The 16,033-nt window shown below is 39.4% G+C and overlaps 1 protein-coding gene and 1 long non-coding RNA gene across 2 annotated transcripts; one reads left to right on the top strand and one right to left on the bottom strand.

Annotated features, from left to right (window-relative positions):
* Positions 1-2,976: 2,976 nt before the first annotated feature.
* LOC105281521 lies at positions 2,977-12,774 on the bottom strand. The gene is made up of 11 exons (XM_026973239.1): positions 12,242-12,774; positions 11,128-11,225; positions 10,445-10,591; positions 10,228-10,347; positions 9,879-10,029; positions 9,549-9,678; positions 9,089-9,242; positions 8,434-8,622; positions 8,225-8,344; positions 3,956-8,082; positions 2,977-3,120 (listed from the first exon to the last, which is right to left on the bottom strand). Exons 1-11 carry the CDS (start codon positions 12,639-12,641, stop codon positions 3,111-3,113), a joined length of 5,646 nt encoding a protein of 1,881 aa, XP_026829040.1. The 5' UTR covers positions 12,642-12,774; the 3' UTR covers positions 2,977-3,110.
* Positions 12,775-13,643: 869 nt separating this feature from the next.
* On the top strand, positions 13,644-15,296 carry LOC113562788. The gene is made up of 2 exons (XR_003407172.1): positions 13,644-13,850; positions 14,376-15,296. It is a non-coding gene; the product is annotated as an uncharacterized LOC113562788 (long non-coding RNA).
* The last annotated feature ends 737 nt before the right edge of the window (positions 15,297-16,033 follow it).

The raw sequence follows: 16,033 nt of genomic DNA, 5'->3' as shown, positions 1-16,033 counted from the left end.
ATATTGCACCATTTATACGCTTGGTCGAATGTGTAAAAAAATAGCAAAAATTTAGACAATTAGTCGTTACTTATTGTCGATGAGATATATACATATATAAAGTTGCGCTTATATACTTTATGCCTGACAAAATGGAGTAGAAACGCCATAATTGCACGTGCAATTATTGCTCAGCGCGAGACAGGTACAAGAATGTTCATAGTTGTTCATCGTCGCACACACTGTGCGACAATTTTACTCTACATAACGTTAGCCACTACCAACGTGGCAAATATATATATATATATATATATATATATATATATTTTACGTACATATATGTGTATATATATTTACATTTTTAACGAGATTTGTAAGTAAATAACGACAAACGAGACATATAATTTAAGATATAATAATAGATCTCGACATTAAAGTCGATGTTCAGAAAATTGCGAGCTACCTAAGACGCGATAACTTTGACGGTATCTTCGATGAAATTCGAATCTGTCTTTTTAACAAGCACAGCGATATAACAACAAAATATATATGTACATAGTATGAAAGTTGTGTGTATACGCGTATGTGTGTGTGAACGTGTACGTGCATCGCTTTAATATTCGTACTGTGTTATTCATATTAAGTTTATAAATAAAGCGCGTCAAAGCGGCAAAGTTAATCTTCTAATAAATCTTAATCTTATATAAACATACAAAATATGTTTAAAATATATAAAAAGAGATAAACGTGCCTAGATAAGATGAGAAAATCATATATCGTAATAAAGGTAGATGGATCCAAAAAAACAAAAATTAAGGCTTCTTTGTGCACTTGTAAATGTGCAAAAAATAATAAAATTAAAAAATTAATTCTTATAATACAATTAAAAACATTACAAGCATGACATGTGTATGTGTGTGTGTGTGTGTTTGTGTTAACAAAAATTTTTCCTCGTATTATTACAACTTCATTTAGGTCCCATCATGAAGCACAGATTCGAGTTGTCGGAATTTACCGTTTGTGTTGCGAAACATGATCCGCCATCCATTTAATATCCGCGAATATTTCTGGATATCGCGTTTTATGCGCATTCACGCACTCACATGCACGCACGCAGCATACAACACGCCATACACACATGTGCGCACAAATATACATAAATATACAGAGTATCTCAAAGAATATGGTAACCAGTAGTAGAAATTGTATTTTTAATTAAACTAAAAACAATATATTGTCCAATCGAAATTTCAAACAACTTTCAATCGTTAGCATCTTGATAATCAAGTTGAAAATTAAAATAAAAACAGAAAATAGAAAGGTAAATTAATTATTTGCAATTTTCCGTATTAGATGCCAATACGTTGAAATTATACTGGAATTATACTTTTTCTCAAGAAAAGACAACATGAAATTCCTTCAAGAATAAACTATTACTGATTCTCACATTTTCTACGATATACCATATATGCAAGGCATTCAGGAAGTTTTTCAGTTTCAGTTAACAGTGATGTATTATATATAACATTTAAGTAATAATTCATTAAAGTATTTCGTTTAAAGTAATCGCCACGGTGTTTAGGTCAGTGTTCCTTCAACTGTTCTCTATGACGACGTGGGAATATAACTAATAATCCTACATATTCATTAGTACGTTAATTGCAACAAATATTAATTCTTTATTATATTTAGTTTTTCGCGCGGTTGTTCATCAAATTATGCATAGAAAGAAAACTTATGCTGAGAGAAGATTTATGCTATTTATATACACGGTGTCCGCCCAGGTGTTTTCTCAGACTTCAATTCTTTGATTTTAATGCAGACATTTATATTTAATGTATGTGAAAATTAACGTCTCTATTAACTACTATATTACCACTGAAACAATCGCCATTGCCTTCAGTTCAACATTTGCATATTTGATTGAAAGAGCAGCGCAATGGAGAACATCCTAACGTAACATATGTATGAAACTTTTGTCCGTCTTTTGCAAAGAAAATTTTCACAAAGGCTGCATAACACACGGCAGAAAGATTTTATCCTCCCGCGATCTGTAAGTTTAAGAAGCACTGGCGTTACATCGATCACTGCATGTTTCATAGCATGTTTCATAGCATGGCGAGAAACAATGGTGCGCATTAAGTTTATAATTTTTTTTTTCCCGACAGATCGACTGTCTTCGAGACTAGAATCGATCGTCTACTATACATTTTCGTAATCATTCCCTGCTTTCCGAGACAATTGATTTTCTCCTTTTGGACTTTGCAAAATAAAAAACGGCCGACGACTAACTAGCACGTAAGACACTATTGACACATCTATTACGGTTAAAAATTAAGTTTACAACGCTCATTTATATGTGTGTGTGTGTGTGTGTGTGTGTGTGTATATATATATATTGTTTTTACGACGATCGTCATCAAATATGTCGCAATCAAAATTCCACACATCGGCATGCGGAAGCTCCAAGGATTTATGGAATCTGTAGAACTTGTACGAAAATAATTTTCACCTTTTTTCGGAAAAAGTAAGACAAATATCTACGTCGCAAATTAAGATACTTAACAAATATGCACGTACTACACGAATCAGAAACTCTGATAAGATCTCATGATACGATTGATAATTTATCAAAAACATATGACAAGAAAATTCACTAATTTATCAAAAATATAAAATAACAATTGTTTTTAAAACTAAAACTTTCTAAAGATAAGGAATTATAGAAACTGGAAATCATGAAATTCAGAAATGTTCATTTCAATAATATAAAATAACAAAATGTCCATATTAGATCTACGTTGAACGTGTGTAAAATCCAAAATCTATAATATCATGTCAAAAACTTGTCGAGTCATAAGAAACCAGGTATAAAAAATGTATAAATATTTATGGAATCAGCAATCCTTAGAGCCTCGCATGCACCCGTTTCGCATCGACGACCTCCGAAAATAACGATAGTTTCGAACAGCATTCAGATCCGCCAGTTGGCATAGCGCCGGTACTTTGGCTCGAGCTGTTTCATGACTTCTTCGAGTTCGTCTATTTCATCATCCTCGTCATCGTATTCGATCGCATCGATCTCGTACTCTTCGCTGCCCTCCGTCTTCTCTTCTTTCTCCTCCGCTGCATTATTTCGGGCTGTAAAAACGAAGCACACTGCATTGTCCTTGTCCCATAAACTAATATAATTAACGTGTACATATAATATCCTTAATTATATATCTTGAATAAGAAAAACTGTGGAAGCTTTCAAGAAATGATATAATTAAATTAGACTTTACAGTACAGTTTGATTATTTATATTGCAAAACTGCAATTTATACTAACTTTTACATAAGAATCCATATATAAATATATGTATAAATGTACGGACAGATAAAAACAAACAAAAACACGAAATTATATAAAATAGCTGAAGAACGTGAAAGAAATTCGAGTGTAAAAATGGGATATGTCTCGTGTTTATTAATAAAGTAGAAACGTTAGTTGCCAAAAGAAGATAAGGATGAGATAAGGTTCAATTCAACAAGGAAACAAATAATGAATCGAGAAGAAGTTACAGAACCAACGTAAAAATATTTTGTCACAATGCGTGAGTCATTGCAAGTGTTCGAACAGTGCAAATATACATATAAATTATAGCTCCGTGAAAATTGGCGAGGCAATTATATCTCTGGGCATTTAGCGATTATTTCTTATCATATCAGATTTAAGGAGTCGCAGTGGACGCAAAACATCTATCAATGTAAAAGTTTTCTTCCTTGAATCGCATGTATTCCCAGCAACAACACAGTGACAATGAAAGCTGAAGTCGATTGTGCAAGTTGCAAAAGCAGAGAAGCACGAAGCAGTGTGAAAAAAAACACATTCTTTTCAGCCACGCACCGCGTCAACCCTTAGAAACTCTCGGCAAGTGTCTGAAGAAGCATACGAAGATGCTGAAGAAGAGACACCCGCGCTCAGTAATACTCACCTGGTGCCATGCAAGGCTGCAGGGGAGTGCGCGATCACCGGCGCAGCCGAACGAGCGACGCTCTCGTCGGTGGCGACTACGACTCCCATCGACGTGCCGCTCGTTGTCATCCCATCAGCGCGCCGTTCGACGACAGGATGGGTCGTGCTGACGACCGTGCACTTGATGCTGTTGAGATACGAGTGCGCGATGCCGCTCACGCTATCGTTCTCCTTCGCGAGCAAGTCCGATGTGAACTTGGCGAACTCATCGTTATCGTTATTGCCGCCACCGTCGTCCCCGTCATCCTCGTCATCTCCGTCATCGTCCTCATCGCCTACACTGCCGTCGTTTCGCTCGCGAGCGCCGTTGTCATCGCGCGGTCTCTTCGAGATCGCAGTCGCCTCCAATGCTCGCTCGCTGACGACGGACTCTACCCTATTGCAGATCGACGAGCACTCGGACTCGATCCCGGAGTCCACACTCTCCTGTAGGCTGCTGCGCGCCGGTGGTGGCGGCGGCGGCAGCGGATGCGCATCCTCCATCGCTAGGACGGTCTCCTCGATTCCCGAATCCTGACTGTTCCTATGCGTTACCTCGGGATTTTCGATCAACAACGTACTCGTCAGCACGGCCCTGGTAACAGGCAACTCGAAGAACGGCTCCGCCACTTTGATGATGTCGTTCGGCGAGTTATTGGACACGACACACGGCGACAGATCGTCCTCCACGGACGTGCCGTCCGTCGAGATATCAGTCATGCAGAAGATGAGCTCCTCCGCATCGGACTTGTCCACCAGACTCGCAGCTGTCTCGTAGGACGTGACAAGGATGCTCGGGTCGATCAGCTTGCCGTTATCGATGGCCTCTTCAGGGACATGGTCCACGTACTTGGGGATAATTCGATGTATCTCGGCGTTTGGCGTATCAAACGACGATTGTCTCTCGCGGTGTCCCTCCGGCACCGCCTGGCTCTCCGAAGCTGGCCTCGTTGTCTCCGACACGCACGACTCTATCTTAATATTTACACTTGTACTTCTGCGGTGAGCGGAATCGCGGCAAGTATCGTCGAGGACTTCCACCGAGTCCTTCTCGTTCCCCTTCGTAAAATCGCGCTGACCATCCTGATCGGCGATGCAACACGCACCACTGGTAACTTGGTCGTCGACATCCTTCGACATCGTGGTGGATGCCCCGACGTTTTCCGCCGACGTTAACGATGCTCGATCATCGTCCAGCAACATCGGCAGCATTCCGTCGGCGTGGCTAAGCGTGGATTCCACCGCACTCGCAGTACTTACGCTATCTACGGTTTTCCTATCATGCGCTATGTTACAAATCGGAAAACTACTATCACTAGTCTGATTAATACTGTCCGTCGTGGTAGTATCACATGTCCTCATCGCCGTTGAGGCATTCGCTGCTTCGACCGCGCCCTTGCGCTTTGAACACCCTGCATCATTATTTTCTAAAATCTCTGCTTCGTCGCGTTTTACGCGCTCGGCGTTATTATGCTCTATAGGTTCTAAATCCTGCGCGTTGTCACCGTCTTCTCGACGACTGCCGTCGTCGTCGCTGAGACCGTCGAGATGCTTCGCGTTCTTACACCCTGTGCCGTCGGCCTGACTTAATTGTAAAATAGGATATTCTGCTATGTCTGTAAACTTTATAGCTACACACGCAGCGGATTCGCTCGTCAGCAACGGTGAAACCATTGCGTTCGTCACGGTGACGCAGTCACCATCTAATACTAAATTATCAGCAAAATTGTCCTTTGATTGCACACTTTCAGGTAACGGTCGATCACTAGATACGGTTTTTGACCATTGCAACTTGTGCACGCTATCTCCCTTTTCATCAACGCGTGTATTATGCGTAGCGTCTTTCTCATCATTTATCGCAATCCGGTCTCCTTTCGCATCTTCCAAGTCCTCACTACTTCTTGCGGATACCTTTTCTTGATTGTTTGTAGCGTAATTGTGCTCGTCACTTACTACCTTACTCTTCTGTTGATTCTGCAAATCCTGTGTAGTACCCTGAACACCTTGATCGTTTTTCTGAATTTGAAAATTCTCATTTGTACTTTCAGCAATCTGTTTCTTCTCCCGATCCTCGAAATTCTTTTCGTCGATCCTCACAGGCCGATCTCTCATCTGATCGACTCTGAACGAGTCCTTGTTGTCGCTTTTGCTAACCTGATCGAACAGCTTCTGCTCGCAGTTGTCCCTCGCGGTTTGATTATTTCCTCGACAGAGTAAATCCTCCTCGTCATCCCTATTAATTTGATCCTTTGCCTCACCAACTAGGTCCTTCTCGTCATCCTTCGTAATCTGATTCTGCCGTTGATCGAATAAATTACTCACACCGTTTCTTGTAACTTGATTCCTTTCCTGATCAAGTAATTTCTCCTCATTCCTTAGGATTTCCTGATGGAATGAACTTTTTTCGTCAACCCTGGCAACTTCAATTTCCGACGATCTTTCTAAATCCTTCCTTCGAATATCAGTATTTTGACTTTTTGCTTGACTGAAGAACTTAGCGTTATGGTCAACGAGACTCACGTGAGGTTCGAGCTTGAAAGACGAAAATATGCCAGTCAGATTCTGCAACTGCGTTACGTTCATTTTTATCGATCGGTTTCTTGACGGAGACCCGTGCTCCAAGGACCACGAACCGTCAGTCACCTTCGCTCGGCCCTCCTTCAGGTACTGCTGCAGCTTGTCGCCGAACGCTATCACACCGCTCACGTGTTCTTGCAAAGTGCTCCTCGCGTCCGCGGCGGCGCTCGTAGAATCCGAAAAGAACTGGCCGGAATGTTGAAACAACGACAAGAGCTTCTCCAGACTCGATTTATGCTTCTGTACCGACGTGTTCGTCTGTTCCTGCGAATGCGACTCCGTCGCGTGAACCGAGGACGTTCCTCCAGAAGCGGTGCTCACGGAAGAATTCGCGAAAACGCAAGCGGATGACTCATCTGAATCCGTACAAGATTTCGAGGTATCATCCAGGGAGGTCTTTATCACACTATTTAAGGCTTTATCCTCGACAACGCTCATTCTCGCCGAAGCTGCGTCCTCGTTCGGATATGCAGGTACCTGTAGCTCTTTTGTACTCGTATACACGATGCGATAAGCCCCAACTGCCTCGGTATCGTCCGAGGTCGTCGCGGTGTCCTCGAGACCCATTGTAACATTGCTCCGATCCATCACCTCATCGTGAGGATCCACGCGTATCATCGCGATGTTTCTAGACTCTCTTTCGGATTGTAATGACTGCGTCATTACTATCTCATCCCGTGTTAATTGCTCATCTACGATTTTGTCGTCCTCGCTCCTGATAACGACATCATCTATCTCGCGCCACGTTTGAACTTGGCGTTCATCAGATTGCATTTCTTTGTTCTTTATTACGTCTTCGTAGCGATCTTTGTTCTCGACTTTGTTATCCTCGTGCTGCAAAGTCTCTCTTACTAACGGAACTACGTTAAGCGTCTCTACGGACGCTGTGTCTTCACTGGCAGCCTGAATCGCCGTGTTCGCCTTGGTCGCGCTGTCGGAATCGTCAGAGTCGACCGCCTGGACTTTGACGTTAAAGCCGATCGTGACCGAGCTGCCGCTGGAGGAGGTGACGACCGACTTGGACGACGGGCGGCCGGCGCCCGCCGACTCGACAACCGACACGCGGAACCGCGACGGGCCGCTCGTACCGAAGAAACACGGGGAGGAGCCGAGGGAGGGTGGAGTAACTGGCGAGGAGGATGCCGAGGAGTCGGTGGAACGCAGTGACGCCTCCGGCACCCGACACACGACAAAACGGTTGCGGGACGGGCTGGGGATCGGACTGGCCACGGGGGATGGGATAGGACTTGGGGCCGGGGAACGAAGACGGCCTCCGCTAGTACGCTTCGGCTCCAACATGGCGCGCGCCGGCTCGTCAGCGGTCAGCGATGTCGCCGATCGCGACGGCGGGCTTGGCAGTGTCTGACAGGTAAGCGAGATCTTACGGGAGCTCGCGTTCAGCAGCCGGTTCGAGAGACGCGGGTTTTCCGTGTCTTCCGTAGACTCCTCCAGCAATCGACGCTCCTCGTTCTTACTGCAATAGCTGCGGATCTCGGTGACCAATTCCATATACTGGTGCAAGGGGCCGTCCTTTGTACGAGAGACAAGATAGATGAGTGTAAATAGAGTGATATTTTCTAAGTTGGTGATATATGTATAATATCCGTGATGTCGCATAAGTTATTGAAAAAAATCGTCGAGTGAAATAAATCATATATACATCGACACTCACTATTCTTATTCTAGGTCTGTCGTCCAGATCGATCTGCGTGATAGTCTTGTTCTTTTTCATGACATTTGCAAGAGTACCCATGCCGCGCATCTGTATGCTGTTGTCTCGTAAATCTATTCTCTGCAAACGACAGGAGTTGCATAGAGAATACGCGAAATATCGAAGAAATAAGAATATACATATATATATAATATATATATAAGACTCACCTGTAAAACTTGATTCGTCTCCATTATCTCAGCGAGCGCAATTATTCCGTCACACGTAAGCTCTGTCGATTGCATGCCCAATTGTAAAAGAACACGATTTTTCTTCAATGATTCGTTAATGATGCTCAAGGTCTCGTCCGTCAGCATGTTCTGACCGATATTCAGAGTCTCCAATGTTTTCGATAATGCCTGAACATAATTATTGGACGTAATAGGGCGGCAAACGCGTTACACTACAAACAGTATACTCTCTTTATTGCTTTATTTATTTCTCTTTTATCGTCGCTAATTCAATTTCAGATCTATTTTCGTTTGCAATTACGTATTAAAATTTAGTCTTTGATCGTACCAGCATATATACTAAAGACACATCATAAAACACATCATAATAAATAAAAGCAATACAAATCCAAAGAACGTTAAATAAAATCCATGTCATAAAACTGCAATAATAATTTTATTAATAAAAATAGTAATTCTATTTCAAACACGAAGGAATCATGTGAATTAGATTACAGTTACTTTATATGCGTGTATAATAATTTAGATATTTATATAAATTACAAATTATCCTATGAGACTACGTATCATATCATCAATATTACAAATCAATAAAGATAATAATCAATTTACTAGATATTTTCGTAGTACATACTATAATCCTTGAGATGTAGGGTGATGATTTCGTAGTCAAACCATTATTCCACAATATCAAGATACCGAGTCCCTTGCCGGTTTTGTCTTCGTTCACTTGATTGATCAGGCCCTCCAGTATATCTCGTACACCGTCGTCCTGGACGTTATTATTACTAAGGAAAAACATTTCCAAAAAAAAGAATCTGTATACTAACATCGTTAACTCGCTTGAGCGCAACGCGTGTCTCTCGCAAATACGAAGCAAATTTATTACAACGCACGCAAAAGAATACTGCATTATGTCCAATTAGCGTATTAGCATTACTGCTAATTTCCGCGCAAAAGTGTTCATAAAGATCTACAAGAAGATTCAATTGAAAAATCAAGAAAAGGACACATATATTTTTTCTGATCATCTTCCTAAATAAAGCTTTCGGTAAAAATGAAAAGATTGTTTTTAATTATTGCGTAATACGTACCTAATATCGAGCAATTGCAAGTGATTGTTCAGCCTTAAGAGAGATCCAAGCTGTATCGCGTCGTGAAAATCGAGCCCGTTATCAGCTAAATATAGTTCCCGTATACCGCTATTCATTTTTAGAGCTGTAACTGTTACAGACACGAAGAATTACGGTCCGTACGGATCGTGACAAAATATACCTTGAATTTTTCTTATTTGGTTTTTTGATTATATTATATTTGAACATCACTGTTACAATTGAACATCGCAAATAACGTAACAGGAAATTACTGATGCAACATAATAAAGTGTTCTAAAGCATAGGAGAATGTTAATATGTGATAAATACCAAGTATGACGATCGCTCTGCCCGAAAGTCCACAATTCTCCAATTTAAGAACATGTAGATGACAAACTAATCGTAACGCACGACTCAAAATGTTCATATTTTGTTCGTTAAACGCTATGTTCCTCGCCTCAAGCTGCTCTAAGCATTGAGTCTAAAGAAATACAACTGTATTAATTAAACTCTTAGCATTCTATTTAAAATAAAATAGCATGATACTACTCTAACTGAGTTGATTATTCGACAACAATTAACTGAAGTATATGCACTAAGCAAAAATCTTCAAAATTTATTTCAAGATAAGGCCGTTTTGTAAAAATTAATTTTTTTGACAGATCGAATACGCGAATACCTTTTTAATCATGTGCGAGCACGCTTGCCAGCCACGCGCTCCAATCTCTGGATTAAACGAAATGTTTAAGTATCTTGCGGATTCGTAATATTCCAGCATGTCGAATAATATTACGGAACTCTGTAATATGACGATTAACACACAAATTATGTAGATATCAAACTATACTCAATAATTCTCAGTAATAATGTGAAGAATAGTTTATCGAAGACAATACCTCGTCATTCAGAGATGTCCCTTCTAAATTAATTTTGTTAAATTGTATCCTCTTCAGTATCTCCTCCAATGGCTCTGAATGATCCTGATCCAAGGTTTCTCCCTTTAAATCCAACTCCTCACAGCGATCTTCAGATAAATCCAGATTCTACGTAACAAAGGCAAAAAATACGTGAAAATGAACGGGAATATTTTTTCCTGCGAGAGCGAGTATCGAAATTCGGGCAGAATTCATAAGATGCATTCTTTAAAGCAGCAGAACTATGTCCGTGCACTACTGAGGCTCGAACTATCTGGCGAGAAAGTCACTTTGCTAGCTAGATCGCTAGGACAAATAGCATGTGCAAAATGCCGCGATTAAAAGGAAAAATAAGAGGATGAACTTCACGTTTTGATCTCGGCCAGTTTAACGTTTTGGTCAAGTGAATAAGCTCGACACTTCCATATACACAGAACCGGTCCTTGTGAGATCACTACTTTTGTCGCAACATGCTCACACCTGAATTTAATATCGCTTGTAATTTACGTCAGAGAAGAGGTATATATATATATATATATATATATAAAATATAAAAAATATATATATATATAAAAGGTATGTATAAAAATAGGTATATATAAAACTATATATACCTGTATATATAAAAGTTAGAATATTTGGAGCAATGAAGAAGATTCATTTACCTCCAGTTGAACTAAAACAGTTTGCAAGGGTTCGGTGCTGTGACGTGCGCAGGACTCCTTGTACGCGAAGATCAAATCCTCGCGATTCACATTCTCAGCTGGGAACAATTAATATTTTTATTTTCTCAAGCACAAATAATATAATCGCCAATATACATATAAATTAATTCACAAACAATTGCGTTCCTAATTAAAATTCAAGAGAAGTTTCGTGTTTATAAATAATAATAAATTAATTTAACTTAATAACAAGACTTAATAAAATTTATTTCAAAGATAATTTGCAATATTGTAAGATAGGAACTTTCTCAATCCAATATCCAATTTGAAAGAAAACTACAGTCGTCATAGTTTTATGCTATATTGCACCAGATACACTCTGACATCGCGTCAAACTTATAATTAGTACATGGTTGATATTGCGAAATCCTTTTCTTGGGGCAGTCTATAAAAAAACCCAATAGCACAGTAACAAAATACAACTGCACCAAAGAACAATCAAGTAATGAAATGAGTAATCAAATAATGAACAACTGCTGAGAATACCACAGAAAATAGAATGCTTATTTAACAAAAATTGCACAGAATTATAAAAATTAAAACTAATTTAAACAATTATAAGATTTCTATCTTAAATACGTGTTGAAAGCGAGCATTAAATCAAATCAATTATCAGCATCAGTATTACATTATGGAAATCATAGATACATATATCTTCGTTCTGGAGCAACTTACATCACAAATAAATTCTAAAACATGCTTCTGTAGAAACACTGTAGAAAAGTTCTTTAAAAATGTTAACAAGACGTTTACAAATTGCTCGCACCCACTTTCCTCAGCACTAGTTTTCAGTTAACTGAGTTATCTCTGCACTTGTGTCGAACAGGTCAACAAGTTACTAAGCAGACCTACTGAATCTAGCTACACCTAGACTGTGACTGTGCAGTATAAATCAATATATCGCATTAAACCCTAATTAACACACTGTCAACTGCACATATTCCAAAGTACATTCCAAACTATGTTGTATAATATCCAACATAATTCAAACTAGAATCAGGTGAAACGAAAAATAGGAAAATGGAGAGAGTAAATTGCAAAATGCAGTATTCACCGTGTCGCCAAGGATTGGCGGGTTCTAGGTAGCCCGTCACCAGGTGATTGTCGCTCGAGGGGAAGCTGACGCGTCGGGGCGGCCATTTCTTGGTCCAGGCGAGGGCACTCCGCAGCTGCCGACCGTCGACCCACACATAGGGCGACGGCGGTGGGCCACCGGTGCCGAAACGCGGCCTTCTGCCGGTGGACGTCGTCGATGACGGCGGTGGTGGCGGTGGCGGTGGCAGTGGCAGTGGCGGTGGTGACGGTGGCGGCGGCGGCTGCGTCGTCGACAACCGCTGCATCGGCGACGGCGACGCCGTCGCCGTTGTTGCATCGCTCTCGCATTCGCTCTCGTCCCCCAAGGTCGTGAGCGAATTCCCGCAGGTTTGCGCAACCGAGTCCGCTCCCTCACTCATGCTTCTGGAGCCTCTGACATATTTCGTCGCACTCGGTGGAAACGCGGCTCCGCGCTCGCTCGCACAGGCAGGCAGGCAGGCAGGCAGGCAGGCAGACAGACAGACAGGCAAGCAAGCAGGCAGGCAGGTAGACAAGCAGACACTCACGCAGGCACTCGCGCGACGATACTACGCGTACGATCGCACTCGCTCGTTCCCACGTTCGCGGCAGGCAGATACTGCCCGCTGCCCGAGGCTGCACGACGCTCGTCACGCACGTCAAGGCGCCTGGCAGAGGGACACAATCGGTACGCGCACTGCGCCCGCCATCTTTGTTGCCATCGAAGTGAAGTCGCGATTCGCGCACGCCGCGAACGCCGCGAGAACGCGAACCCGCGAACGATCACCGGACGGCGGACGCAAGCACCAACATCACAGAACATATACAATGAGAAATGCAAGCTCCATGTTAAACAGTGGAAACATGAGCGATCGCCACGATTCTAGTGGCCTGGCCTTGAAACTACGTGATATATACGGCTGCATTATTAAATCTATCGAATCCGATCCAAAATTTTTCTTCCTTTGATCATAATAATATATATAATATATATAAATATATATATTGAATACGTATATATTATATATTATATTATTATTAGTATATATATATATATATACTAATAATAATAAAATATATAATATAATATATACGTATCTTCAAGAGAAATTCGTCTCAGCGATTTCCTGATGTCAAATCGCTAATCAGGAAATCAATATATAATATAATATATACGTATTCAATATATATATTTATATATATTATTTACCTGTCACATTGGGAAATCACTGAGTCGAATTTCTCTTGAAGATACGTATATATTATATTATTATTAGTATATATTATATTATATATATATATGTATAAAATCCTAATTTTTTTGTAACATTTTCTTGAAGTCTGCTTTTATGTATGACGTCTTTTTAAGATTTTATTTTGTTTTCCGTGACTGATCAGCTCTAGTCGGCTCGTCATATGCGCGCGCATATAATTTTACCCCCGTTTCTGCCTGGCCCGGCCGCCATGTCTGGTTCCCTCTTCTCGATCTTACCTTCAGCCCCGTGACCAACATTGACATAGGAATATATGGACAGAGCCTTTTACGAGGGGAAGCTGAGATTAGCGGTAAGAGGAAAGCACTGGCACTTCGTGTAACTTCGGCTGTTCGGGTATGTTCGGTTTCGCCAGTGATATATATGTATGTACGATGAGTTAGTTAAGGCCATCACACATAAAATTCCGTAAGGACGTAAGACGTAAGCGTAAGCAAATTGACCAATCCCAATGGAGTATTGGGCTCTGGAGGGGTTATGAAGAGCCCAATACTCCATTGGGATTGGTCAATTTGCTTACGCTTACGTCTTACGTCCTTACAGAATTTTATGTGTGATGGCCTTTATTGTGTTGTGTCGGAATGTAGCAATCGCATTAATGCAAAAAGGAAAAATTGGCAATAACGTATGAAAGAAAATAATGATCCGAAAATTTCTTTTCATCTGTAAGTAAAATACATACAATTGTAGGTTATACACAATGCCGGTAAAACGTTTCAGATATTGTTATGTGTTTATTATTATTTAAATTTATTATTATTGTGTTAAGAAAGAATTTTGGCTTTATTATACACCTAGACCGAGTAATGGTGGCACCGAAAGACAATCTTATTTAATTATTATATTTTTAACGTAATTTAGATGTAACATTGTCACCTACTGAAGAGGACCACATCCCGTATGGTCGAAACCACAGTTTAACTATAACCAGTTACGACAGTAACGTTGGAACCTTTGATCTTTGTGTTACCCAGTCACATGACCATTCGCCATGTTTTCGATAGTAGGAAACCGCCAAATTCAAAGTATTGAAATGAGTTACGGAAGACATAGTTCAAAAGTTTCTAACTATGTAGATTTTTAATTGACAAAGTTGATAATACATAATAAAATAGGTACCTAGGTATAGTAATATATAAAAAAAGTCACGGAAAACGTTTAGAAAAAGTAACTAATAAATGAGGTTAACAAATATAATATAAATCAACACATTTTGGGTTGTAAAAACATTTCTATTTCAAACTTTCAATATATGATTAGTTAACAGTTGTGACGGATAAAGTATTAAACATATATTTCCAATGTTAACAATGAAATATACAATTGTAAGAAATGAACAATATAATTGATAGATGAACAATTATTGTTAAATCGAAAAATGAATAATGTACTTTACAAAACTAAAGTAGACATAGAAGTATTGTAATATCTACAAATGACGAGAACGTTGGCCTTGATCAAATTGTCCACTTGATCTGAGGCTGCTTGATTGTTTTCCTGCCATGATATTTCCTCTTGATGGTACTCGATGATAAAGCAATTGTTATTGTTATTCTGCAAAGGAGGGGAAGGAAATATAATCTTAACATCAGATCAATGTATAAAAACAACATTAATTTTATATTTTAATATATATTTAATACTACAAATTGGCACTTGCATTGTTAACCGCTGCTTATAATGTATAGGTCGCAAAATTGAATTATTTTATCTAGAAAATGACGTATTGCCATGAAATAATTAAATTATACATCTAAAATAACCGATGTAACACATCTAAAATAAAACATAAATATCACATACATTCTCTGTTGACTTCTAGAAAAATTAAAATAGTAAGAAATATCACAGAGAAATATCACATAGGAAACTAAATTAGTTAATATAAATAAAATCTGCAATACGTAGGAACTTAAAAGTGTCCCAGAAATAAATAATTATCATTATTCATACAATAAGTAAGTATTTTTTATAACATAAAAATATATAATAATCAATGTTTTAGAATTATTATTTTCCTATGTCCTCGTTGACTTTTAAACGTACTATTTATTTGTTTTAAAAGAAAAAAAGACGGATGCGAGCAAATAGTTTTATCAAATATTCCTTTGGAAAATTTGAACATGGATGTTCAAATGGTTCGTGCAAAAACATTTCAATTACATTAGCTACAACGCCTTTTTGCAATATTAAAGTTTTAATATTTCTGAAGAAATTGTTTTCCAAAACTTGTAAGTATGTAACGAAACTATCAGATGGCATAAACAAACTGCCAAAGGCATTATTTTCTGTTGATTTGTAAGCTCGAAAAAAACAGTAATATGAATTATTATTCAAGTCTGTATACTCTCTAGCATATTGAAGGCAAATGTCACAAGAATGTTTTGTAATGCACTTTCGCATTACATATCCGCAAACATACCGAAATGTATTTGTGCTCTGGTAAACTTATTTTCGATACTCATGATCATCTATTCTAATATCTGAACTTGGTATTTCTTCTTCTTGCTGATTTACAC

Source organism: Ooceraea biroi, chromosome 10 (assembly GCF_003672135.1).
Source record: "Ooceraea biroi isolate clonal line C1 chromosome 10, Obir_v5.4, whole genome shotgun sequence".
Lineage (NCBI taxonomy): Eukaryota > Metazoa > Arthropoda > Insecta > Hymenoptera > Formicidae > Ooceraea > Ooceraea biroi.
The sequence above is the reverse complement of the archived record's forward strand: the minus strand, read 5'-3'. Positions and strand labels throughout refer to the sequence as shown.